Source organism: Neolamprologus brichardi, chromosome 4, assembly GCF_056152115.1.
Source record: "Neolamprologus brichardi isolate AB-2024 chromosome 4, ASM5615211v1, whole genome shotgun sequence".
NCBI classification, from domain to species: domain Eukaryota; kingdom Metazoa; phylum Chordata; class Actinopteri; order Cichliformes; family Cichlidae; genus Neolamprologus; species Neolamprologus brichardi.
In genome coordinates this window covers 11,019,079-11,046,965 of record NC_142107.1, presented here as the reverse complement: position 1 = coordinate 11,046,965, position 27,887 = coordinate 11,019,079, and the positions used below count along the sequence as shown (strand labels likewise).

The 27,887-nt window shown below is 41.4% G+C and overlaps 1 protein-coding gene across 1 annotated transcript; it reads right to left on the bottom strand.

Annotated features, from left to right (window-relative positions):
- Positions 1–79: 79 nt before the first annotated feature.
- Positions 80–27,652, bottom strand: mosmoa (modulator of smoothened a). Its single transcript, XM_006791461.3, has 3 exons — positions 26,656–27,652; positions 13,781–13,993; positions 80–3,769 (listed from the first exon to the last, which is right to left on the bottom strand). The coding sequence occupies exons 1-3, from the start codon at positions 26,759–26,761 to the stop codon at positions 3,585–3,587; spliced, it is 504 nt and encodes a 167-aa protein (XP_006791524.1). The 5' UTR covers positions 26,762–27,652; the 3' UTR covers positions 80–3,584.
- Between the last annotated feature and the right edge of the window lie 235 nt (positions 27,653–27,887).

Below are 27,887 nucleotides of genomic sequence, written 5' to 3'. Positions count from 1 at the left end.
GCTCCGCTTCGCCCGTCATCCTCCTCTCGATTAGATTCACCCATTTTAAATAAGCACAACACAGAGACCGTGTCAGAGTCACACACACCCACTTTTCTCTTTTTATTCAGTGATAAATAATTTCCTATGATCATAGGCTTTACGTGTAGACATCCGATCAAGGCAAGAGACAAATTAGAGGGCACACATGTTGCCACCATTAGAAAATAATAGCTGAAACAAAACAAAAAAACCCAACAAAAAACCAAAAAACAATGAGGTAAGAAGTTCTCTTTTTTATACATTTGTGGTGCTTCTATGTCTGTTACCTATACTGTTGAATGCACAGTGCTTTCTAATACAGAAATCCTGCCTCTTGTGTCTGTACATTATTTTAAAAAAAGAAAAGAAAAGAAAAAAGAAGTAGGTCATGGCACAATACTGAACCAACCAAGACAGGGCACTGCAAAGTGTACAGAATAGCAGTATACATCATCAGACTGAGAGTAAGAAAAGTTGAGCAGGAAACAGAAAATACAAAACAAAAAGTCTAAGACTTGGCGAGTGAGCGACTGCGATCTGTTCAACACACACACACACACGCGCACACACGCACACACACATTCCAGGACAGGTCCTAGGGTCAGCAGCTTGCATGCTCCCTACATTTACAGTATGCTATGAATGTGTGAAAGAGCTGCAATGACTGAAGGAGAATGAATCCGCAGCTATTTCAATAATAAATCAGAAATGCTAATTGGCTGCTGGTTCCAGCTTCAGCAGTGACACCTCTTTTCCCACCAGCACAGCACTGGTGCGGGGCCAGTTCTGCCTTGGTGTATTTTTGAAGAACTGGCTCACATTTTTGACAGGTTTGATGGGGTAATTTCCGTGGGAAGAAGATAAAAATCACATTGGACAAATCAGTGGGCTGCATTTGCCAATCACTGCTGAATTTCTTACAGTAGCTCCAAACGCGCCCAGTGGGAACAGTAGTTCCAACCATCCTGCGCCGACACCCCAGTGCTGGTGGAAAACGAATCATTTCTGCCTCTTGTGACTTTTTTTTATTTTTATTTGATTAGTTAAGGAAAGGCTCTGTGAAGGCCAATGGAAGATAGGATGGATACACTGTATCTGTTTGAATTTGGTGCCGTGTTTAAACCAGAAGTGTGTGAGCTACGAGGTTGTGTCGATGGACAGAAGTCAGACTTATCAGTTCAATCTCAACATTCACTGATATATATATATATTTTTTTTAAACTTTGGAGAGACTCGCACGTCCCAAGGATGTTATCCATATCAAATCAACCTTGATAAGTCCACTTCTAAATCCTAACTAAGAGTCTTCTAGTAAATTCAAAACTTGCCTGAGGATCATTGTGACTTTAAACCTTCGTCTGCCAACGTGTACGACAAAATTAACGTGACATCTGTTAGTGCAGGCTAACATTTCCAGTCCTGGACTTCTCAATTTTTGTAGCATTACACTGGTGCTACCACTGCCCAGCTGGGCTGAAGACACAATTGTGTTGGTTCTTTTACTTCCTTTAAAGATATATCAGTATAAAAGTTCAGAAATTAACAGATTATTACCTTTACTCTTATACCAGTGCTGACGAGGAGGATGTGTCTGAGTGGCAACTACTGTAGTTGCACCCTCACTGTTAGTATAAATGGTACAGAGCACTGCAATATTGTCCCATTTACATGGTTCAAACCTCCTAATTGATTATATTTGTTAAAGGAGCATTCTTTTTGTTGTATTTTATGCAGTTTCTATTTATAGGAAGAGACCAGAAACAACCTCAGACATCACCCTGATGAAGGCAAGACAGCTAAAAACTTGTGGTGAGCAAAGAGTGGTCCAAATTAATCTGGACACTGATAAAGTAATTACTACAATAAAACCATGTTAGCTTGCACACAGCGCAGACTGTGTGCAGGGCTTTCCCCCTCACAGAGGACTTTTTGGGCTCCTTTAAAAGACCTTATGCCAGAATCCCCAAATTATTTTTTTAATTAAAGGTTTAATTTTAATGCGAAGTGTTCAAACCTACAGGAAAATAACTCACTGAAAGTTCACTGCAGGCCAGGAAAAACCCTGCAAGGGTAAATATATTTTTGTATTTGTGTGCGTTTATGTATGTGTGTGTTGCATTCACAGACATCACGAGCAGCAAACCGAGGCACAGCCCCCCTATGCATGGACCTGACCTGCAGTCCCTTCACTGATGCACAAAGAAAGAAAGAAAGAACAAACTGCTCCTGGCTCACTTACTTCCTGTCCAACATTAAAGGAGAATACCACTGATTTTTTAGCATTCGCATGTTATTTTCACACCACTTGTAACTTCCAGCTTCCACTCAGGGAAGCTCCCAACCCGCAGAAAAATGCAACACTGCAGTGATCCCTACAAAATACTTTGAAAAGGCCACTAGGCGTGTGGCTGTGCTTAACGCAATTAAGTGTATTACTATAAATACGAAGTGCGTTTATGATGATTATTCTCTAAATTCACAGTCTTCTAGTTACTGGCTGTGGGAGTGTATCAGCATGATGGCGTTAGCTGATGGCTTAGCAGAGCTGTCTACACTCACTAATACTTTGCTGCTATTAATAACACTATGCAAGGTCTTACAGTAAGTGGCATTCTCCTTAATGGTGCTTGACCTTGTATTTTGCTGCCCAGGGAGGTCAGCCTCCCCTTTGGGGCTACCTGTTCCTCAGCAGTAGCCGGCTGGAGACAAAAGAGGAAGCACACCTGCATCTTCCTCTCATCCACAGCAGCCCGTGTGTGGCCCCCCGACAGCTGTGACCTCAGCTGCTCACCTCTCCCACACACCTGGGGCTGTGCAAATGTAACAGGAGAGAATAAACCCCACTCTAAAGCCAAGCTTTTGCAATCTCCCACCTCCCCCGAAGGGTTTCCTTCAAGGGTTCAGCTCAGTGAACCTCAGTAACGCTCAAACAACTTCAGTGGACAAAGGGGGTGGGGGAGGAAGAAGAAGTAGAAAAAAAGAACACAAATTGTACAACAACAGAAAAAACACAAAACTAAAAATAGCTAAGAGAAGCCAAAAACAGCAACAGGAGCGGTCGTGACGGCGCAGATGATGCTGAGAGCGGCGAGGTGGGGCGGGTGGCTGGAAATCATGTCGAGGAGTGACTTTAGTGGTCCTCAAGAAATGTGCGCCAGCGTTGTGGTCGCGGTTGCCATGACAGCAGCACATTAAGCACCCTTTCCAACAGAACAACAGAGAGACACCATTTTTCTTTTTTTTTGTCTTCTTTTTTTTCTTTTAAATCAACAGTGGCAGGGTGCTGCAGCAGCCTCGGCTGCCCTCGCACTCCCCCAACCTTTTGCGTCCATGTCCCCTTTTAGTGTTTTGTTCATTTATTCGTCTTTTTAGTCGCTGGGTACTCCACGGTGCTGCGGTCCCTCGACACATAAGCAGAAACTTCCCCCGTTTCAGGCTTCTGGCCAGAGTTAGTCGTTTTTGATTTTCAGTCATTTTTGCATGTGTGTTTGTTTGTTTTTTTTAAATCCCATGACATTTTCAGAGCCTCTCGTGTCAGTCCAGAGGCGACAGCGTTGGAGTCCTCAGCCCGGGAGGCAAACTTTGCCTGCAAACAGCAGTCCCACTATGGTGAAGAAGATGGAGAGGACGAACAGCACGTATGAGGAGCCGACCACCGTGTTGTTGGGAAGCTTGTACGGCTGGCCTCCCACCTCGTTGATATAGAAGCCTATTGGGAAGATGAGCGCCGCCATGCAGAACAGGATCACTGGAAGCAAGGGAGGGAGAGAGGAAAAATATTAGTTCCTTAAAAGATGACTCGAATTAATCTGTAGCTTTTCCTCAATGCACTGAAATCTTGTGTGTGAAATAAGCTCTGGGGACAGACTGAACTGATAAATGACACTAAAGGAGTGTCAGCTCTTATTCTAGTCTTTGTTCTCCACAGTGGATTCAGAAAATTAAGCCTAACCTCATCAGCTTGAGCAGAAAGCATAGCCTCAAACTGACTTCAATTTTCGGGAGTTCATTAGTGAGATACAACACCGCCTTTCAAATGGTGTAATTGTCCCTTCAGAAGCAAACAGACCCATGGCATGCAGATAACTCTGCCTCGCATTTTCACAAAGATGGGAGGCAGAGGCAGTCAATTATGTAATGTTAATGTGCGTCATAGATTATACATTAGTCTGACAAGCATACACTAGCCTGAGTCCAAGCTCGCCCAAACCAAATTTCGTCTCCTGTAGAAATGAGACAATTCTATTTTTAGTTAAATCTTCCTCCGAAGAGGAAACAAAAAGGGCAGCTGCGCAGACATCGCTGAAAATACCTCGAAAACTTCAACATTCAGTTCATGATCAGCAGCTGACTGCAGAAAATCTGAGAAATGAAACACTCAGAGAGAGACGTGTTCATGGAAGCAGCAGCTGGAACTTTCTATAGACAGAAGATTGAAGCAGGCACTGAAAACACTTAAAAGCACATCATATATGACTACAAGGTAAACACAGCGCTACAATCATTAGAGTGAAACTTAACCAAGAAAGTGGAAAAGCAATAACTTATAACCTTTCGGTCACATTTTAATACACTGCTCAAAAAGATTTAAGGAGACACTTGATCCTCAGCAAACGTCAGAGATGTCCGTCTGTCCAGTGAGGAAGCAGAAACCCTGATTCAGTGCTTATATAAAAAAACTTATATAAAAAGTATAAGTTCAGGTGACAAAAGGATTTTTTTTCCCTTCATCTTCAATAAACCTGTGAGGTCATGAGATCACTGAAGAGCGTTTGGGGGACTGACAGTACGGAAAGGCTGGAAACCACTAATATGCTGTGCATTTATACAGAGTAGCCGCACGCACGCACGCACGCACGCACGCACGCACTAGAGGTTTGTTGTTCACAGATGTGCAGCTCAGCATCAAATTCTTGATAAAATACTGATTAACTTTGTTTGAACTTTGAGTGATGTTCTTAATAAATGTGCAACATTTTCTAAGGAACCATGTCAACGTCCTCTTCCAAACCTTTGTCTCAAATATCCCAGAAATCGTCCTCTTTGCCAGTTATGCTTCCATTCTGCCATCGCTTATATTTAAATAATATTTCTTACAGCACCTGAATGCAGCATTTTTCCACAGTTAAATGTTTTAGCAAATCTCTGAAAAAAAAAAAAAAAAAAAAAAAAAGCCACCCAGCAGTAACGGGCTTGATTTAAGCTTTCAAGTTTGTAACGTTTGTGTGTGGATTATTTGTTGGTAAATCATTAACTTCTTCCCTCGAGCTTAAAATGAATTGACACCATTTCCCAGAGTAGCAGAATGTAGCATTAGTTTCAGTAAATGCTCCTCAGAAGAACCATAAACAAGCTCTTTATGCCACCTCAGGCTGATTAACACAGTACATTTCTCTACAAGCTTAAAGGTGCAGATCAGTAATCACATTTTAAGCTTTCTAAACAAGCACACTGCAGCTCTGTTTATACGCTGCAAGTCAAGTCAAATCCAGAAAAGGGATTTACCAAATGTACAAATGTTAGAAGCTGTGGTGGAAATGACACGTTTGCCGATGTTGTAGTTTCCTGAGACTGCCACTAGATGTTACATGAGAGGTGTGATTTACTGATTGAACCTTTAGTCAGGCACAAAAAACGTGTTCATCAAAGTAGAAAAGATATAGTCTTAAGATTTTAAGTTAGAAAAGCAAAAGCAATGCTGAAGGAAACGCCGTCGACGACCAACCAGAACAGAACAAATACACAAAGTTCTCTGAGAAAGAGAGAAGATTTCCAAGGCTGAGGTATAGGACAGTAAACTCCACTCCATCAACTACTTTACCCACAATGCAACTCAACCGTAATATAGACCCAAAATAAACCCCCCAAAATGTGCGACAGCAAATACATTAATTGGATTTCATACAAATATTGACACTTTCGTCACTGAATAAAAACCGAGATTAAATTTGTTCTGGGGAGACTAGATCCAATCAGAAGTGTGGAAAGGCAGGACAAGTTTGGAGGTGATCCGATTAGTTCACCTGACTCCTTTCCTCCCAGTTGAATGAAAATGCGACAAAATGTCAACATTTAGGAGGAAGAGATGGGTAGATGCATTTCACATTTGATGGCAAGGAAAATAAGATGCTTTCTAAACTGTGTGGAGCAACTTTCCCTGGTAAAACACAACAAAGTTTACACTTTAGATTTTAATCGCCTTCATCAACTTCCGATGACATTTAGTTGACAAAAACTAAAAGCATTCAGGAGCTTGTAAAACCACATTTAGCAGCAATAGCTTGAAAAAAAAAGAAACAAAGAAACAAAGAAAGAAACTTTTCTAAATGACTTTATCGGTATCTCACATCATTCTGGAGAAATTCTGGCCCACTCCTTTCACAATGATGCTTCGGTTCATTGAACTCTACAGGCATTTGTTGATGCACGGCTCTCTTCAGGTCCCTCTGCAGCATAACAATCAGGTGAAAGTCTGGACTTTGACTGAGTCACTGCAACACCTTGTTTCTTTTCTTTTTCAGCCATTCGGTTGTATATTTGCTTTGATATTTGGGATCATTGTGCTGCTGTATGACCTGTGTTGCCCTCTTCTCTTTAGAGAAAAAGGATTTCTTCTGGTAACCCAATTGTGCCGCCATGAATTTTAACATCTAATTGGCCTGTAGAGCGAGATATAGCTCTTGGGGTTTTTTTCTTTCCCCCTTTTTTTTTGCAGCTTCTCTGAGCAGCTATGAAATGGATGGTGATGAAGTAGAGCTGTAGCACTAAGGTTTAAAAAAAAATTTACAGAGCCACTTGAGGCACAGTATGACCTTGGGGTGGCACTTGCTGGGACAGGGATTTCTGGGAAGATTGTTGACTGTCTTGAATATTTTTCACTTGTGAATTATCTCTCGATGCACAATGATAAACTTCAAATTGTTTCAAAATGGCCTCATAGCTCCTCCCAGCATCAGCAGCAATGATGGCTTTCTGTTGGCACCTCAATGCTACACATCTGCAAACAGCCAAAGCTCTCACTTGCTGATGATCAGTTAATCAACTGCATTTATTTCTTGTTAAATGGCGAGTGTAATATTACATATACTGTATTTCATCTACGACCTGCTAAGGACCAGATAATTTTCCTTGTTTTATTATTAAACAGCTACATATCGGAGAACTCTGTGAATTTAATGTCTCAGTGTGTCTTCCGAGTACATGATGTAGAGGTCGGGCCCCTACAGAAGCTGAGCTACCATGGGACATGTTTTTCTTTTTCTGTGTTAACCTGGTTTCCTTCTGCAAATCCAATTCCGCTGATTGGTGAGCTCTGACAATCACCATCAAGCCCAGTGGGATCAATTAGCTCGGTGCGTTGACCGCATGCTGGGAATCGCTGCATTTGCAACAGGCACCATTCTCAATAAACAGTGAGATGTTCTGATCAACACATAGTGGGCAAGTCAGCGGCTGCAGAGCAAGCGCAGCAGAAATCAGGGATGAAGCCATCGTGTGGTTTTATTAAACTGTCCAGGAAGTAGGTGAAAAATTGAATAACAAAGCTGTTGCCAATAGCAAAGGTTCCCTTTTCTCTTCCTTCCTTTGAAAGTGTTGTAACTGAAGCTCGAGGTCCAGTTGAAACAACTTATGTAACTCACAGTGACGTTAAGCAGCAAAGCAAACTGTGGCTTTTGAATCCAAATCAATGGCTGTGCAGAATTTGTGGAATAGCTTCAAGTAATTGAAAATAACTGATCTATCAAAGAGCTTTTCACCATTTTTGTGTATTTCTTTTGCTTTAGATCAACACTTCTTTCTGCACTGCCTGAAGCAGCAACACCGCAAACGGAAACTGCATTAGGTGTCCTTTCCTACATCAGTTCAGAGTGACTTCCTTGTTGTTTAGAAAAAGTTGTGTGTCCGTACTCTAGAAGCCCTGTTGACTTATTGAGGTTATGTCATAGTGAAATGTTGTGAAAGCATACAGAGCCATTTTCAGATTAGACAGACATTATAGGAGAGAAATGCAATGCTCAAAGCACCCTGAATAGAAATCAATGCCAGACGGCGAAGATGGCAGTTTACCCCGAAGAGCCAATAACAAATCCGAACTGTGAAATATATGAGCCGGTCCTGCTCTTGCACTGATGTGTGAATACAAGTTCAAAACAGCATTAACTGTGTGGTGACAGGCGTATCAACTCATTACTGTCACAAAGATGCAGATAAGTGGTGGCAGTTTGGCTCACCTGAAAAAGCAGGTGACCATGTGTCACGGAGGTTCGATGCAGCGGTTTGGGTTCGATTCTAACCCAGAGATCTTTGCTGTGTGTCTTCCCCAAAGATCTAGCCGCACTTTCCTATTTAAAAAAAGCTTCACTGTCCAAATAAATAAATAAATAAAAGGGAAAAATGCCCCAAAACATCATGTTTTAAAAACAAATTATAATACATGCAGTTTCATCCTTGTGAGCTTTAAAAATTAAAGTTTAGAAGGGCTTTAAAATAACTGCCTGGAGGCAACACCAGGATAGCTGCCCAGCAATGCTTGCTTTTAAAAATGACTGGGTTACAAGTAGCGTTGTCAAAGAATGAGAATTTCATACTTTATACCAATACCCAGAAAAATATTCAATATCATTTTCTATACCACGGGGTACAAAAGCATAGAAGATTTAGTTTTAAAGTAACTAATTAAAATTATGTTTGGAGGTTTTATTCATTTTAGAAATTATTTACATAGTTTCATTTCAGATGGTGGAGGTAAAATATATTTTAAAACTTACTAATAAACAAATACCTAACGCATCTAAATCATTAAATTATTGCACAAAACGTATTACGGTAAAGTTAAAAAGGATCTTTGGATAAAGTATAGTATTAGTTATGTTAAAATAAAGAGGTGGTAGACTGCATCAGTCACTGGATGCATGTTAAAGCTGACCTGACACTTCGCTACAGCAAAAATAAGAAACGCATTTTAATCAATTATTTTAAAGTAGAAAAAGTAGAAACGTTTATCATCCTGTCCACATCTGACTGCAGCCTTTTTCTCATCCACGGTTCACCCTGATCCACCTCGGTCTGCAGCTCGTCACATCCTCCGCTCTGCTTTTCGGGCTTTAACCCCGCGTAATCACTCTGCTCTGGATTTCACTATTTGCTTGGCTTTGTTCTCCACACTCTGGACTCTCTCCTCAGTTCATCTACGGCTTCGGCGCAGATCTGCACAGTCCTGGCCGCTTCCCCATGTGTCTGTGACACCAACAAGACTACACCACCAGGACTCTTCCATCCATGAGCTGCAGTCCACTAGCCGAATGTTAATAACAATTGGCTAATGTGGCTATCGGGTAACTGCTAATAGTTAAATGGCTAATGTTAACATGAGCTTTACTGGCCTCTTTAAATTCCTCCTGAAGTATTGTTCAGTGTTAAAAGCATCAACTACTTCAGCTGTTAGCGAGAGAAGGAGCTGTGTGCTTTCTGTCAAGCGGAGGAGGCACGACAGCAAAGTTAGTATCGATATTGTTGCAAATGAGTTTCTTAATGTTAATTTTAGTATCCGAGTCTCAATTTTTTGGGGACAAACTTACTAACAAATTTTAATGTTTCGCTATACAGTTTCCTGAAAAAGAAAAATCTGAGACTTAATTCCTGCAATTCACAGATTAAAGGTTTTACTAGGATGTAGAATATGCATAAAATAACAGACTGACTATAAACTGTTAAAATAAAGCAAAGAGTCTGTTTTTAGATTCTCCTGCAATTTAAATTTCAGACAGTTTAAAGTTTTATACGCTTTATTCCCTTTAGGCAAAGATATACAAATCCAATAAGTGAGTCGTGCCTATCTGTTTGCCACATTACCCCAAAAATATAATAAAACTAGGAATATTTATGGGTTGGCAACCAAGCTGTAACTGCGCCTGCATTTAATCTAAACAAGATTAACCGAGTGTGACATTCACGCAGGTATTTTACTAACTAATAAACCGGTTTTACAGTGTTGTGCTCCTATTAGCCGTTTTTCATCACGAATAAAAATTCCTGCGTCATCTGATGAGGTTTTACTCATAAACCTACCGGTTTGCTTGCCTCCCGTCTGTTAGTGAGCACAAAAGATCCCAGCAGAGTAAACTTGCATCACAATTCGAGTTTAGATTCATGCCCGCTCATTACTCCGGACATGTGTTTATTCGTGAGGCGAGCTAAAAGGCAGCCAAAAATACACGACTCAGCGTTATACCTGAAAACTTGAGCAAAGTGCACTTCACGGTCAGACGCTTCTCTTAAGTGTTTCAACCAGTGACATATGGAGCCTTCAGAGAAGCAGTCATTCTTTGCACTCAAACAAGAGAGCTGCAGCAATTATCCGATTAATTCTTTAGTTGATTGACAGAAAATTCATCTAAAAACAACCATCAGCTACTTAATCATTTATGCACCTTTTCTAAAATAGTAAATGCACAATACTTGAGCTTTCAAAGCACTTTCTTTCCACAATGCTCATTTACCCATTTACACATACTCACTCATACATAAACCCCTTTCTCTGCCTAAATCCTTTTAACTTAATAATCACACACACACACACACACACACGTCAATGGATGCATCCTAGAAGCTTGCACAAGGATACTTCAACACACAAGACTGAATGGGACAGAGATCGACGCTTCAGCAGCAATGATGCTTCCAATTAGCAGAAACCTGCTCAAATGACAAAATATGCCGTTTTTCTTTCTTATGGCAACAGAGCTTTAGAAAAATAATTTATGGTTTAATCATTAATACAAATACTTGTAAAGAGTAACAGTTACCACATTACTCATGCTACAAGTAGTTATTTTGCTCCCTTGTTCAACTTGCTTATGCATACATTTTCTTTTCTATAGGATGCTGATTTGATTTTTTTTTAAATACTATTCAGAATATTATTTTAACATATGAATTCACCGGTGCAGCGTTTTCCCTACATCTGGGGAGAAGTGTCACGGTTTTCATGCTGTAGACTGAAGTGTTAATAAATCCAGACAATCGAATATACAGGTCTAATCTGCAGCAGTAACCACTAACAGCAACTATGAGAGCTGCACTTGCTTGTTAGTGTATCACTACAGAGACCGATGCTGCTCATTAACAGATGACTCTTTGCATCAGAAATGTGACAGATTTAAATAACAAGATACTGCAAAGATAAGTTAGAGGTCATTTAGAAGCAGGCAGCACGGGTTGAGCCAACCAAACAGCAGATAACAAAGATTTTCATGCACAGCATATACTCTATATTTCCATAAGTAAGTCCTGATGGACGAGTCTCACTGCTCGTGTAAACTTTGGTGGAGGGGGGATTTTGTGTGGTTGTCTTTCCAGGAGTTGGGCTCAGCCCCTTACTTCCAGTGAAAGGAACTCGTAATGTTTCGGCATAACAAAACTTGGTCTCTCAAGTTCATATGTGTGTGAAGACAGATGAGAGAATAATTTTGGCAATATAGTGCATCTTTTGGGCTCTAAAAGGATAATTTAGTAGCTCTTTCTGTGAAATGTTTCAGTACAACTGTTGTATAGGGAGTGTAAGCACATGCTAGTTTTTCAGATAGGACTGCCTGAATAAATCAAACCTGACTTTTAACCCCCTTTAAGAATGAACGCAAGATTTCCTCAACTCATATATTTGAAACACGACATTGATGCCTTGACTCATTTTTCTTAGGATGGATCACAGATTTTTAATTCAAAATTTGCAGGATCTGAATGGCTTCTCTTGCAAAACAAACACAATTAAAAAAGGATCAATAGGCTATTTAATAAAGTTGGAATCCATGGAAACCAGTTCAGTGTTAAATCTAGAAGAATGATTCTGTTTAAAGTGGTAAAAAAAAAAAAGAAAAAAAAAAGCTGTAAATAGTATCTAAAGAGAGAGAAAAGGCAGCTTTGTTCATTTTCTAACTTCATTAATTAGCGAATGGTTTGCAGTTACTGTTAACGAATCTTAACAATGACATTTTCTATAACTCTACATCCACTCCACCCCCACAGATGACCTTCATACTTTGGGGAAAACGCTGCTGGTGTGCACACAGCGATACACAGAGGCGGGCCTGTGCCAGTTACACAAAGCTGTCCATTCACGTCCCGATGGCCTGGAGCCAGTAACACTACACACTGCCCACCTCCTCTCAACCTTCATCACCTGTTTTGCCCAAAATGAACCAGCCCTGCCTTCTTGCTACCAGCTTCACTTTATTCCTCTCTTTCCATTTGCATCCTTACATGGGCAACAACCTCTCACTTTATGTCTAAAAACAAGATTACTCGCTCAGCTTGCCATCTTTACCATCACACCGGTTTTTTTCTCACTTAATCCCCCCCCCCTTCTCTCAACCACATGAAATATTTTAGACATCACAGCAAAGATTCAGCAACATCAAGCACTTTTCTCCCCTTTTCATCCACCTTACCCGCTCAAGAGTTACAAGAGAATCCCAGGTAGACCATCAGTCTCTAAAGTGCCAACTAATGGCGGTACTAAAAATAGAAAAAGTGATGCTTTTCTATCACTTCTCCCTCTGTTGCCACAGGCGTAGCTTCATCTCTCAAATAGATCACAAGTCTTTTCCTCCTCCAACCTTTTTTTCCTCATTTATTTCCTTGCTGGTAAACGTTTTCATGCTTTAAAGCTGAACTAAAAATATACCTCTTGTCTAATATGCCCAGCAGAAGCTGTACATGGGAAGGGAGGAGGATAGTGGTGGTGGGGGTAACAACTGCTCACAATTGCCATGGCAACGCTCTTACTTTCCTTTGAGTACAGTCGTTAAACAATGACTCGACTGCTTTCATTTTAGCATGTAACACTGTTTTGTGATTAGCGGACAGGCAGTTTGTGCAGCGGGGGGAAAAAAAATAAATCGGGATTCTGAAAAGCGGTGATTCATCACATGATCAGGAAAAAAAATATAAAAATAAAAAAATATGACTCCGCAATCGGCCAGGCAGGCAAAAGAAACGTCAATGTTTATGGAGAGAGAAAAAGAAATACACAGGCTTTCAAACAATTTTTGCAGGGCATTGTGACTTCACATACCACTGCTGCATCTGTACGAGTACGTTCAGTTTGTCTTTGTCTGACCAATCAAATGCCACCCTCCTACGCGGCCTTACGAAACCAGCCCAGCCACAGTCAGTACGCGAGATGGAAGTTCTTATCGAATGGTGGAAGCGTACCTTTACAAAAATCATGTCTGGGGGGGGGGGGGAGGGGGGGGAAACAGAGGAGCTGCGATTTCAAGGCAAAGAGGGAGATTTGCCGTGGCACATAAGCCACCCACTCAGGTACCAGACAAACTGCATTACTCAATATCAGCTTCAGGGAGAAAGCATAATCGACAAGAATGCAACAAAATAAAAAAAATAAAATAATTCTCATAAATGTGCAAATGCAACAAAACACACACACACACACACACACACACACACACACACACACACACACACACACACAAACGCAGGTCCTCGCATCACTCTGAAAAACACAAACTGACTGATATCCTGTGCGTAGCCTCGGATGTTTCTGCTGCCGTGCACATTATCGCACATGTAAATGAGGAAGTGCAAGACTCGGCTAAAACCAAATTTCCACATCGATTCAACCTAACCTCCTCCCATTTTATTATTCGCTGCTCTGCACAGATGCATAAATATACTGACGTGGTGTGGTGAAGGGGGATTTCTAAAGGTCGTCTCATCAGTTTCAGGGAAAATGTTCACTTACTGCCAGTGAAGGCGATCCAGCGGGCATATTTGGTGGCTTCTCTGCGCCAGTGTGATGCCACCAGCAGTCCACAGGTGACTGTGAGGGAGATGATGCCCATGATGATGAAGAACAGTGTGGTGACCCACTCTGGGGGCAGCCTTGGTGGGATGCAAGTCCGGTCTCGTCCGTGGATCGTTTGACATTGCCGGACCAGTCCGACTGTGAGGGCTCCTGCAGAAAGACGACGAGGGTCAGTGAAGCAGACATTTTAAGTCGCCCTTCTCACACAAATAAATAAATAAATAAATAAATAAAATGAAACAAAAGTATTTGCTGTTTTCAGATGATCTGCATCAGGACTCTTAACGAATCCAAAAATATATTACAAAGCTATGGGAGGGGGAAAGGTTTCAGCTCCACTGCTAATCACTCGCACAGCAGGGTTGCAGTTAGGAGGGAGACAGAGACACACTGCAGACTTCATTTCCCACTTCCAGCATAAAGAGGATGTAATCTGTAAATAAGCCAACAGGAAATCACAGCTACTGTCATTCACATACAGCAATAAATGATAAATGATGTGGAAACCTGACCTCACAGACCCACTAAGTCCTGATTCAGACTTCTGTGGTGAATCTTCATAGAAGCTATGATATAAGCTATAGAAGTGGATGATACATCAAACTGGCATTTAGTTACATTGACAGCACAGGGTTTCAGAGAGGTTTGCAGTTAGTAGAGGTGGGTGGATTGATGCAAATATCGATAGTGCCAATGCTGGTATCGGTATTGGATCGATACTAGTGCAAGAGGATCAACTGTTTCAAAATACACAAAAAGCTGAAAGGTGTTTTGTTGTATTAACTAATTATTGTGGAAAGTAAAAATTATTTTGATTTAGTAATCATTAAAATATGCTCAGAATTTGCAAATTGATGACAATTCATCTCATTAATCATGACACACTGCTCCCCCCCACATATAGGAGTATCAGTATTGGTATCTGTATCGGCAATGTTGACCGTGCTGGTAATGGATCAACACCAAAATTTGTAGTATTGCACAGCACTGGCAGTTAGGGTGTAAATTTAATGCTGAAGCATAGATCTCCAGTAACTGTGCCTCTAGAAGTCCCAGTAAGAAGAAGGACCGAAACCACAGGTGAAAAAGTTGAGAAAAAAGAAAGTAAAGACAGTAATCAGTAAAGCAGTAACAAATACTGTAAGTGCCCCCATCACTGACTGCAGAGGAAAATGTGACGCAGGTAAACTGAGAACATAGTGAACAAGGAACAGGTGAAGGGACGATGAGAGGAAAACCAACATAAATCCTTAAAATGTCACTAATTCACCCACGAAAATGAAACAAGGACTAACTTTCTTCACACTGGTGGGCCCAATTATTTCAGTGGCCAGCATTTTTTTTCTTGCATTTTCACACTCAAGCAGAGAGGGTGAAGACTAAATCAATCCAGCCAATTACTGGATGTATCCCACACAGGTTTGTTGCTAATCGCAGACACGCTGTAAGAAACTGCAATAATATCAGACAAATTTTGAGCCACTTTAAAACACTCAATATCACACAATCGGCAAACAAGTAAAAGATCCCCAGTTTTCCCTGGGAGAAGACAGAAATCCTTTTGGGGTTGCATTGGAAGGCCATTCAGTGCAAAAATATGAGAAAAAAAATCAAACATACAGAGCTACCCACTGTGTCGAATATGAATAAGTTTTTTTAAAGACTAGAAAATATACCTACTCTTTAAATCCACCCTCTCCATCTTTCATCTTCTACACACAATTAGAGCCCAGAGACTTTAAGTAGTGCACATCTGCTATCAGAAACATGACATTGCCTAATGTTCCACAGTACCTATCCATCTGTGATCAGGCATGGGAGACAAATGGATTAGCTCCTCAGGCTGAGTCATTAGCAAACCTCTGCCAGAGTGTGAAGGCCAGTACTCAGAGCGGGATCATGCTCCAGCAGTACAGCCACTTTGGAGACACCATTCAATTAAAAGCACATCCTCGAGGGGATTTTCTACCTGAGTAAGCAGAACAGCGTCACACTGCTCAGGTCTTTGCTGATCACAGGTTCAGGGCAGACGACAGACTGCAGGGCTAAGTAGTGTCTATCTGGAAAGACTTGTGGGGTGGAGGGGGATTCAGGGTGGGGTTTCATCAGAGGATAGTGCACACTGGCATAACGTGATGAGCTGTCATGTAATTTCTTCCATGTGTAAATAACTGAACGGGGATGTGTTTAGAAAGCTGACAGCTCATCAGAAATCAGACAAGCAGGGTTTTGCCAGCATCCAGCAAAAAAGAAAAAGAAAAAAAATACCCAAAGAAACCTCCGAGAGAGGTTTTGGCTTTGCACTAAGGAAGAAAAAAATCAGAAGGGTTTCATTTACTCAAGCACAAAATACATATTTATTTATTAAATGGCCAGAAATAACAGAAATTTTGCAAAATAAGGTAGCACGGGGTTACTGCAACTATGTGGACCAATCTTGCTTTCATGTGTAGTCACCCCCCCTAAAGACCAATTATGAGCCAGGAAAAAGTACTTCAAAAGGAAGTGAAATAATATTTGTTCTTCCCTGTGAGCACTCTTTGTCCGCCAACACCTTTACAAATAACAGACAACACTGAGACTTCTTTAGATTTAAGTCATCCAAACAGCTTTGGGTAGGTTTTTCTGTGAGTTGGGTTTCTGCAAAAAATGACTGTTTTGGTGAAAATAATGATTTTTTTTCCTGCAAAAAACAGCAAACACTGAGATTTAACTTTCTGCAACATGGACAAAATAATTGTGTAGTTTACTTTTTTTTTGCTTTTTAACAAATAAACTGATAAAGCACTTTAATCAATGCCTTAAAGGGATTTATAACAATCATGCACACACTCGCACTTCATGGTTTTTGGGTTAAGAGTGTTGCCTAAGGACACTTTCATGTGTGGACTGGAGGTGCCTGAAATCAAACAACTGGCCTTCCGATTAGTAGATGGCACATTCTACCTCCCAAGCCCCGATCAGTGTTCCTAGCTCATTATGGCTACAGTAAGCCAACGATACAATAATCACAGTTACATCTGTACTAAAATAAATACAAATGCCTCAGTATGGGTTTCCCAGTTCGGTGGTTGCCTGGCTCAGAGTTCTGCCACAGATTTGTCTTCAGGATTATTTGTGTGCTGTGTTCATGTCTTTATAAAACTTCCTCCAAAAAATGACCGTGAACTTCAGAGCACCACTGTAGGCCAAATCTCTAGAGAGTAAATAAAAACACCATTTGTATATGTAAAACTGCTAAAAGAAAGTTAAGTAATTGTTAGCTGAAGCTCTGGTGGTGAAAAGTATGTTCAGAATAATTCTACGATAATTTTCTCTGCTGTTTTAGGACATAATCTAAGAAAAGAAAAATAAAGCAGTGGTAAACACTGACCACAAAATAACCCCATTCAGTGAAAAGGCAAGGCTGTGTGGGCGACATCATAAAAGTTCAACAGTGGCTCGGCAGGTGGGCGGACGCAAGCGTGAGACAAGTATGCAAGCTGGAATTTCAGAAGGTCAAGTGTGGCACTTTGTTCGTCTGGCACCCAAATCTAGACATTTTATAACCTTGGTACATATTAAATATATGATGCTTAAGTGCTTGAATCCAAACAGCCTGTGTGAGAGAAGTGCTCTTGTTGACCCTGGGGGCGTAGTAAGCTCTGCAGGCTGTCCAGAGGAAATCCTGTACCCTTTTTAACAGCAAACGAAAGCATAGCTTTTACGCCAACAACCCACACAAACAATGCCAGTGGCTCAAAAGAAACGCCTCTGGAGTCTTTAAGTGTTGCATTATAAAACTCACAGCTCCAGAGAGAGAGATATCCACACTGGAACACCACCGATGAAACATATGCCTCACTCCACCAAGTAAAAATGTTGTTTTCTGCCTTCAATTTTACCCCGCAGTCTGCCTTATTGCTTTGGCAATTTAGTTCTCACTGTGCAGAACACTTACGTAATAACAGCGAAAAGACGAAGAAGAAAAAAAGCAGGAGGTCGTGGTTTATGACAAAACTGGCACCTGAATGGCTCACAGCTTACTCAACAGTCTATTCCTCAAGTCAGCCCAGTATTATAGAGTAACCTTGAACAAATTAAAGAACAGAAGGTGAGTGAGGACTGGTGCTGGGAACAGCTGAGCATTAGGCCAATGTTTGATAGCACATCTTAATGGCACCGGTTTACGACCATTTCCCCTGGATCCTCTGGCCTCCTGCTGTTTCACAAGCTCTCTTTGGAATTTCTGCCCTACAGCAGGCAGGCACGCTATGGTACATGGACACAGGCAAACAATTCAACAAACAGGCGCACAAACTGTTCTAGTTTAAAATTTTACGGTTATAAAGCAACAACAACGTTTTGCGCAGCTTTTTTCTGAAGATACCACATAATGTTCTACCTTAAACTTTGTCCAAACACACCAACAAGAAACAAATTTCAGGTGGATCAACTGACGAGTGGCACCAAGACAAATAAGGATCGCTGTGAGTTGTGAACAATGCAAAGCTTTGCTAACAGAGCCTATGGAAAATGGAGCTGGAAATAAGTACACTAGGCCTCCTTTTGAAGTCAAGAGCTGATCTGGGTTCAGCGAAAAACTAACCTGCTGCAGCATGGGTCTACGTGCCCTATATTGTGATGCTGAGTACATCAACTTCAATCAATCTTGTGGTTGAAAAACTAGTTGATTTAGTCCATGTCAAAAAGTTCTGCAAACAACCCCAAAAGGTTGATTCTGTTCATCTGGACGTAGCATCCAGATTCTGATCTTCTGGATGCTCCGTCCAGATGAATTACCTGACTGAGTACGCATCAAGAAGTTCTACAAACAACGTTTCTTGGTTGTTACAGCCAGCATATCTGCAACTTCAACTCGAAGGTTTTGTGGTTTTTTTGTGTGCGTTTGATGTTAAAAGAAATGTGACACAGTAGTTCAGCTTTGGCAGCTGTGGAAACCACTAATCAGACCTAAGGCGCTTTTGAGCCAAAGCAATGTTTCCACATGACCTAGACAGCAAGTCAAAAAATAAATAAATGCTTTTTTTTTTTTTTTTTTATAAAAGAGTCCTTGTTCTCCGCTGTGGAGCAGCACATGAAGTGTTCTCCACTTGCTCAAGGTTCTTGTTAGTTCCCAATAATTCTCCTGTACAGAACAAGGACTACTGTCTACAGATGGAGTCCAAGATGGTGGAACAGGAGATTTGAGTGTCTCACATATTCTGAATATATTAGCTATAATGGCCAGGACTGGCTAGCAGAGGCTAAACTTTCAAAATAAGAGCAAAGGGGGATCGTCCACTACTAATACTAAAAGATGACATAGTAATAATTACAACAACAAAAAAGAAGAAGAAGAAGAAGCAGCTATCTACCTAAGTAAGTCCATGTGTATAAAATCCTGCAATGGCAAGATAAGAACAGGTCAGAGTGAGGATTAAACAACTTGAAGGTGCTATAGGAAGGTAAAGTCACATTAAACTTTCTTTAAAACCAGTGCCAAAAAGTCACAGTTCTGCTGGGGGGTCATAAATAATGCTGAGCAGAGAGATCGCAGTCTAAGAACGAAGCCTGAGCAGCTGTAGTTTTTGAGCCACATAGCGAGTGCATGTGCGTTTCTTTCGGCTGATTAAGCACATCACAGCAAGACAGCCCGGTGGGCTCTGACTTGAGAGCCCACCGGAACCAGAAGATGATTACAACCAGACAGGAAACGGAGGCTCGAATTCATGAGTCACACTACATACTTCAATTAAAAGTGAATACAAGATGGAGCAAACATTCACAAGCTGTAACGTGAACACATCCTCACCCTGCTAGAAACAGGCATAAATCAAACGCCAACAATTCTCACGTGGCTTTTGCCCTCTTTCATTACCGGAAAATAATGGGCCAATTCTCCATTTGATGCCCTGCTTACATTCACGCTCCCATCACGCCCTGTTACCCCGCAGTCAGCTCTGTGCTCACTATGATCAAAACACTCTTCTCACCATGTCTCGAGCCAAATGAGAGGAAATGAGCGCTGTGTCTGCTTATCTTCAGCATGATGATGCTGTCATTAGTAGAGCACAGGGGGAGCTGATGTTTGTAAGCTCTGGAAGGATGAGTCAAACAGGCCTTTGAACTGTGGTGGGCGTCAAATAGGCAAGTCAAGGCAGTCAACAGGTGCTGCTGCTGCTGCTGCTGGAGGCTTTTCCAGTGCCCACTTACATGCAGGGGCAGTGGAGCACAGCTGTGTGCGGCCCAAACGCACATGTAAACCAAGGCAAACCGACGACAAATGGGATACAAACACTGACATGAATGAAAACGTATGACCCAAAGCGTAAACAAAGAGAAAAACACTTCTCAAAATATAAAATGATGCTCGTCGCTGCAAAAAAAAAAAAAAAAAAAGAGAGAGAGAAATTAGAGTAAACTACATAAATCCCCAAACTTAAACACCAGCCTGACAAAGAAGTTTTCATGAAGACCTTCCTCACTACCACAGTCAACAATGACTGTATGCTAAATGGACAAACCTTACCATCCAGAGTAAATTTAAAAGCATTTAAATAATTAAAAAAAAAATAAAACATTTACTAAACACTCACTAATATAAAAAGGACACCATCAGCCCACCAATAAGTGATTGCTAGTGTGTTTATAATTATTTGGAATCATTTTGACTTTTAACCAGAACACAAGAAGGACCCAAGGCCCCAGAGACCAATCAGCGACTCCCTGATAACTACCAGTTGCTAGGAAAACACCTGCTGGTTGTGGTCGTCGTCAGGTGAAACTGGTTGCAAAAAAGTATACAGTGCTGCACCAAAAACCTCTTTGGATTGCTTTGGCCGCTGCCGCCCATAGCTTGCAATTACGGTGACTTGTCCCCAGACACTCTCCAAGCTGTAGCAAAGCTGAAAAGAGCAAAAGCAAAAGTTGCGTCTTACTGCTGCAACTACCACATCTCAAAAGACGCACCTTTTACTTTTATTCCAAGATTTAGACTTCTGCAGGAAATGTACGTCATCACTCAACTGGAAACCCCCTTTTAACCTCCTGCAGTTACCTTCCACATCATTCAGTCGTTGTGGGCTGCGGCAACCCAGTGTGTAGTTAAATGAGTTAGGTGCATGTCAGATTAAGTGTAAGGTTATGGCGTAAGAGACAACGTAGTTTTTTGGGGGAGAAAGAAAAGCTGTGTGCACAAAGGGAACGATGCCAAGGTGACAGTTGGATACTGCAGACTCTGGTTGCCAAGGTAACCCTCTAACGTATTTAGTACAAGGTCATATGTCAATCACTGGTATTCTGCACTGTCACTAGTAGTCACTTTAATTGCTCACTTCATATTGCTAACGTTTTGGGGGTTTTTTTGGCAGTTGCATGTAGTCTCTTAAAGATCTACATGCAACTGCATCTACATGCAACGACATCTTTAAGTCTCTTAAAGATGTCTAATGGTCCTCCACGTTACTGTGAATCACTTCCTGTATGGACATAGCTTAAAGGCCGTGAACTGATCAGGGCTGTGATGTAATTTATAGGGTGCTGCTGCTTTGCAGCACAACTCAGCTGTCATCATCAAAAAAAAAGTTTATGTAAAGTTTTGTGAAACAAGTCACTTGAACAAGAACTGCAGCTGCCGCATCCTATATATACACTTTAATTGTTAATAAGTTACCACGTCAATTTCTCCAGGAAGCAGGTCATTAAATTATAAAAGAATAAGTAGCCATGTAGATCCTTGTTTACAAAAAATGTATCGCCTTCAGTTATATGCCTCAAGACTACACATTCGGTGCCTGAAGGTGGTGAACATGGTCACATCTCCCACCTCTGCAGCTGTGTTTGTGTCCTTCCAACATTTCAGGTAAACTGCAGGTCAAATCTGCTGGCACTGCAGCCCTGTAACTGGATAATGGGACAGACCGGTTTCAGTTGCTCTGTATCAATGACACTGTGTGCCCTTGTGCTTTGAAAAGAGACACCTAAAATAACAGGATTCAATAGTCTCCCATTTCATCTATTTTAGGTATTGTCAGAATTACAGCAGCGGTTCTTCAGCACTTGACTCACTATACTGTAATTTTGCCAAACGTTGCTGTAGCCTTTCAGTGTTATGTAATTGTTTGTGGTTTTACAATCTTTTTTTCATGATTTTTTTTGCAAGTTGCTGAAATCAGTCCACTTTAAACCATTATCAACTACTCTAAACATAGTCCATTTAGATTTTCGAGCGCAATCAAAACCCACAGAAGCATATTAGAGCTGATGCAGTCGAAAATAAATTTGTCTGTTTATTATTACATAAGTGCTACTGACTAGCAAGCACTTAGGGGTAATATAAACATCTCATGCTTAAATGGAAAATTCCTGTAGTGGGTAGGTTATTTACAATAAGTGATGAGAAGATGATAAAAATGTAAAATGCATGTGTCAGGAACTTACTTGAAGAGTCTTGATAAGTCATTACTACTGCCTTCTGAGCACATCAACAGGACTTTTTGTTTATTTCAGCTCATTCAGTAGCTCACTGCATGCAATAAAACACATCCGAAGTAATCTCAGGAAAGAGTTTTGTTGGAACGCTAAGTGTTGGTGGGCTCTACTGACAAGAGCACTTGTACAAAATTGATTTTGTGAAGTGGTTGCCTTTAAGGTTTGAGACTGAAATTAAAGTTAAAAACGATGGTACGCATGTCATCAACGGCTTTGGATCCGGCATCCTGAACCACAGAGGTGTTATGCATTTTTAAGTGCGAGTTGCACACACTCTTTCAGAGGTTACTCAGGCTCAAGAGAAAGACATCCACTGTAGTGACGAGTATCTGCAGGAGGGCAGTCGTTGGCGGAGCTCTTGAGAGTCACAGTTTGTGTCTGACATTGCTATAACAATGGCTTTGTCTTCAAGCTCGTTGCAGGAAATCAGCCTCAGCTGTTACGGCCTGAGAATATCACACTGAGGTGAGGACAAAGTCATGGATCCACTCTGTCTGCAGTGCTGAGGGAGAACAGTGGTCACCCTCGTACTGGGCACTTTTACAGGGGGGTTGTCTTTACGTGAACCAAACCCAACTGCAATTACTGCAGGCAATAACAAGAAGAGGAAATCGGTGCCAAATGATTTTCTGAGGACATGTTAAGTCGCTTATTCGTCATGCCTTCACACGACAGACGGAGGCAAAACTTCCATATGTCTTGAGAAAGGTCAATATGACCGCTTCTCAGTGCTCCGAGTACAAATACACTCGTGTGCAAAGATGGTGATCTGAGGTCCTTTAAGGGAAGCACTGAGCTTTCGGATAAGACAACAACAAAGCTGAAGGACACAGCTGGCTGAAATGTGAGGAGTTATCAGGGACTCTCACTCCTTAATAGATTCAAATAATGCCACAAGGTATTGTACGAGGTAGACCAATTAATGGCAACAGCATACACTGATACACTGATAAACTCAGGAATTACTTTATGTCTTCTTTTTTTTTTTTTAATACATAAATGAAAGGTTATCTCATTTGCATAGTAGTGCTGTCCAAAAATATTTAGTTTGTCCAGGTTTTTTTTTTTTTTTTTTGAAAATAGGAAGGCAATGGTTTAGACTCCTGGGAGGTCCCATAGTTATATATAGGGATCAGTGTGAGGCACTGATGTTAAAGAAAGCTCTGCACTGCTAGCAAGGCATGGACAAGTTTGCTTAAGGCGTGACAAGTAGCCCTAAGGCAAATTAACGAACACCAAAAGTCAGATAGAAATAGAAAAACCACAAAAAGTAATGCTGCATATCTCATACATGCTGAAAGACCACAGAGCCTTTCAAACACTCAAGTTATACATAACAATAAAAAATTCTTCATGAGACCATTTTCTGCCTAAAATATTTTTTAACTGGTGCCTGGAAGGATGTTAATGATGGATAGTCAAATAGTTCCCAGAGAAAAATCAATGAAAAATGATGATCCCTAGTTTGTGTGGGCAAGAATGAAGCCAAACTAGGTAAAACACCACTTTTACAATACAATTTGTTCTGCATTCCTTTTTTCAGCAATTTCACACACTGAAGTTTTATATGTGCAATGCTAGCGTGTGTTTATATTGGTTCACTGTAAGGATGGGAAAGAGTAGTTTGAACTTTTTTATTTTTTATCTTTGAGAGGGGAGGGCCTGCAGAAGAAGTCTGAGAACCACTGGGCTAAAAGGGGCTTGATTTGTGTCTATGATGACAAGCATGTTCAGTTTTCCCACATACACTGAAAGTGCCGGCGTGGATGTGTGTTCATTTTTGTAGTTGGTATAGTGAAAGAGTTGGAATAATGCACTTTGATATAGTGATGTGCAGTTAATTATAACACCATTGTGGTAATGAATAACTGTCTCATTCTAAATCATAATATCAGGATTTACATGACTACCGCAATTGGTTCTATTGGTATTATTCTCTGTACCCCAATAGATAACAGCAAATGGTTCCCCCTTCCTGAGTATAACTCCTTAAGTTGCTAAAGCTGCTAAATCCAACCAATCCAAGTAAAGCTTAATACACACATCGGAAATGAATCTATATAGAACTTACAAAATAGCCTATGCAAGTGGACATTACAGATTTGGGAACAGAGACATAAATCCACTGTAAGGCTGTGTATTTAATCAAATTAAATTCTAATGAAAATGACACTGTTTTGCAATCACGTGCTCATTTTGCCTTTAAGTTTTTTAGTTGTGTTGAAATATAATTAAAAGACTAAGGAAATTGCAGGCAGCACAGCGGTGTAGTGGTTAGCAAGGTTACATCACAGCCAGAAGTTCCTGGTACTGAACCCAGTCTGGTTGGTGGTTCTCTCCAGCCACTCTGACTTCCTCCCACAGTCCAAAGACATGCATGGGTTAAGTTAATTGAGGATTCTGAATTAAATGTGAGCATGAATGCCCTGCAACAGACTGGCGACCTGTCCAGTGTGCATTCCTGCCTGTCATCCTACGGACAGCTGAGACAGAATCCAGCCCACTCACAACCCCGAAGTGGACAAACAGATTAAAGCTACATTTTTCCAATGCCTATATGATGGTAAATAACTGCAATCCCAACACTGAACAAAATACTTCAGATTATGATTACCATACCTTTACCATAATCAAGGAGCCCTAATAAACAGAACTGTTTAGTGTGCTTGTCCCTCCTCCATTGAAACACTCACAAAACTGTGCTACCCTCACAAAGAGAATTCAAATCTGTGGGAAACTACTGAAAAGACATTACATAACGTTGACTAACACTCATTGTAAACCTACGTCAAGCTCCTATTATGCATTTCAAATGCTTCATATATTATTAAAATGACAAGAGAAAAAACAATTTAAAAGGTGTGAAAAAGATGAACACGAGTGGTTTATCACCCACATGCCACACAAAACCATCCAAGAGTGGCCACATCTCAGTCATTAAAGAGAAATGTGATACCTGTGAAGGGAAGTGAGAAGAGTGACAGCAACAGGGAACCTGATCACTGTACAACATCCACCCCAATAACAACGCCCACACTCATCACAATCCTCCACTTCAAATATAGCAATGGCTCAACTTTCATCACATGCAGGTACAGAACTGAAGATCTCAGCGTGCAGTCACCATGCACACTTCTTGTGGCTGCAGTGTGCTAAGTTTAGATGAACTGAGACAAAGTGTCCAGAACTAAACTGCACTGGAGACCAATTACGCAGCTCGATCAAATTGAAGTCACTGTAGACAACGTCCTCATTTCATCAGCATCCTATTAAGACTTTTTTTTTTTTGCAGATTAGTTATTCCACCAAGCAAACGCAGTGTGCATGTGTACTGGTGGATGATGAACCCTCCATGACCCAGTTACTAAGCTGTCATCCTGCAGAGGGAACAAAGAGTAGCAGCTGTCTGTCAACGGCCCGAACAGCACGTGCTTCCATCCCAAATCAGCCGGAGCGCCACAAATAAACATGCTGGCTATGGGACTGATCACACGGAGGTCGCTTCAAAAGTCAAGTCAACTGCATTAACTCAGGATTACTTTTAGTGCTTCGTGAATCTTCTTAATGTCTGAAAGTAATATGTAAGCAATAACGTGATTGGATTTTTTTTTAATCTAAAGATGCTGAGTTTATAGATGCTGAAATCAAAAAAAGGAATCTTTGGCTGATTTTACAAGGTGGTCCAAGCAATAATTTGTCTTTTCTTCCTTGATAAATTACTTTAAAAACACACTCAGCTCACCATTTCATCAGCCAGCTGTTCTACAGCTTTCCTAAAGAAACAGTCTCCAGCTCTAGCTTTTCAAATATCTTGCACTTTCTTTGTGAATTTCATGTAATTGTTTGCAGGTGGGTTTTATGCTTGGAAAACAATGTGACACACTAATGTTAAAAAATGTTTTTCTGTTATTTATTTCTCCTTTTTGTCATAAAAAAGGGAAACATTCACTACAAAAATGACTAAACATAAGCCACTGCTATGCAAACATCAGCTGTCTGTCAACAAGGTAGATATTGATGTACACAGGAGCATCCCTCAGTCTCATGATGGACATGTTTATGACACTATATAGGCTCAACAATTGATTGAAAAGAACAAGTAGTGACAAGTCTGTGTCGGAGGTCCAAAGTGCTGATTAATCAATTATGAAACCGATCATCTTTACAAACAATGCTGCTGCTGCTGTGAAAGACAAAAGATGATGCTGCAGATGAAACTCTTGCACACACAATGGGAAATTTCTCTCTTTAGATCACCTCATGGCACACACTGCTGCAATATAAAGACAGAACACGCACACACTCCCACAAAAGGGCTTTAAATGGCCAGCCTTGTTTACCTGCTGATTCACCGGTGTTGATCCAGTCCGGGTTTGCAATGCTGGCTATTGCAAAGATATCTGCTGCCAGAAACAGACACCCTGAAATGATCGTTAGTTTATCCATGTCGCCAGCCGAGAAAGCTGTGAATGACGTGGGAAAATGTCCAAAATGTGACTCCGGAGGTGCTGAGAGACACCGTGGCCGTTATCAGTCCAACCTCGCCCCCTTCAACAGGAGCCTGCTGTTGTGGTTCTGCTGTGCATTTTGCAGCAACATTAGCTCCTTCGCGTCAGCCAAGCGAAAGCCTCCAGCTACAAAAGGCTCAAATACGAGGCACAAAAGCATCACATCTCAAGTGCTTTCTGTAGCTCGCTAATGTAAAACGATAATTTAATCAGCACCGAGTCCCCAAACAGCTTGAGTTGTTTTTTGGATCCGTTTTAACAGCTGCAGCCGCAGCAGCAGCGGCATCGGGGTACAGCTGCGGCTAGCAGGCAGCTAGCTAGCTATTTCCCAGATTCGGGCTCGGTGTGCCGAGCTGCGGCCCAGAGGCTGCTCGACGGCCGAGACCGCAACTGCGCTAGCATTTCAGGAACAATGTCACACAAACGGTGGTGCCGGAGAACAGAAGAAAGCTCCCCTCACTTGGCAATATCCGCGTTTATTTCTGTCTTTAGCTCAGGTTTGTTGTTACCCGTCAGGGAAACGAGAACCCATCACCCTCTGCTGCTGCTGGGACCCCGTTCTCCTTCTCCGCTGGAATAGCATCTGGTGCTTTCGGTCCGTTAGCCTGCCAGCCTCTACCCGACTCCTGTGGTCTCCTGCTCCGGACCACGGTGATGGGAAGCCCGGAGTTTAAAACGCTGCGTATTTCAATCCAAAAGCAACGCTGTGAGTCCTAGCCTGGACGTTATTGTTATGCTTTCCACCCGTATGCCCACCGCTAGCTCAACCTCCCCTCCTGCTTAATGACATCAGGCGGACACCCCCACGCAGCGTCACAAACACACACACATACACACACCTCGGTGTCTTCACGTTCGGTGGGGAGGTATCTCGCGATACTGTGTGAAGACTGGGGGTCTTTTGTCCTGAAAATAGTGCTGTGCGATCCTGCAAACGCTGGCATGGACCCGATACCAAGTAAACACAGAGTGAGCACTGCCGATACCGATACTGATACTTTTAGCCTATAATAGGCAGCTTATGATGTATGAGAGGAATCATTTGTTTGCAAACTGTGAACATA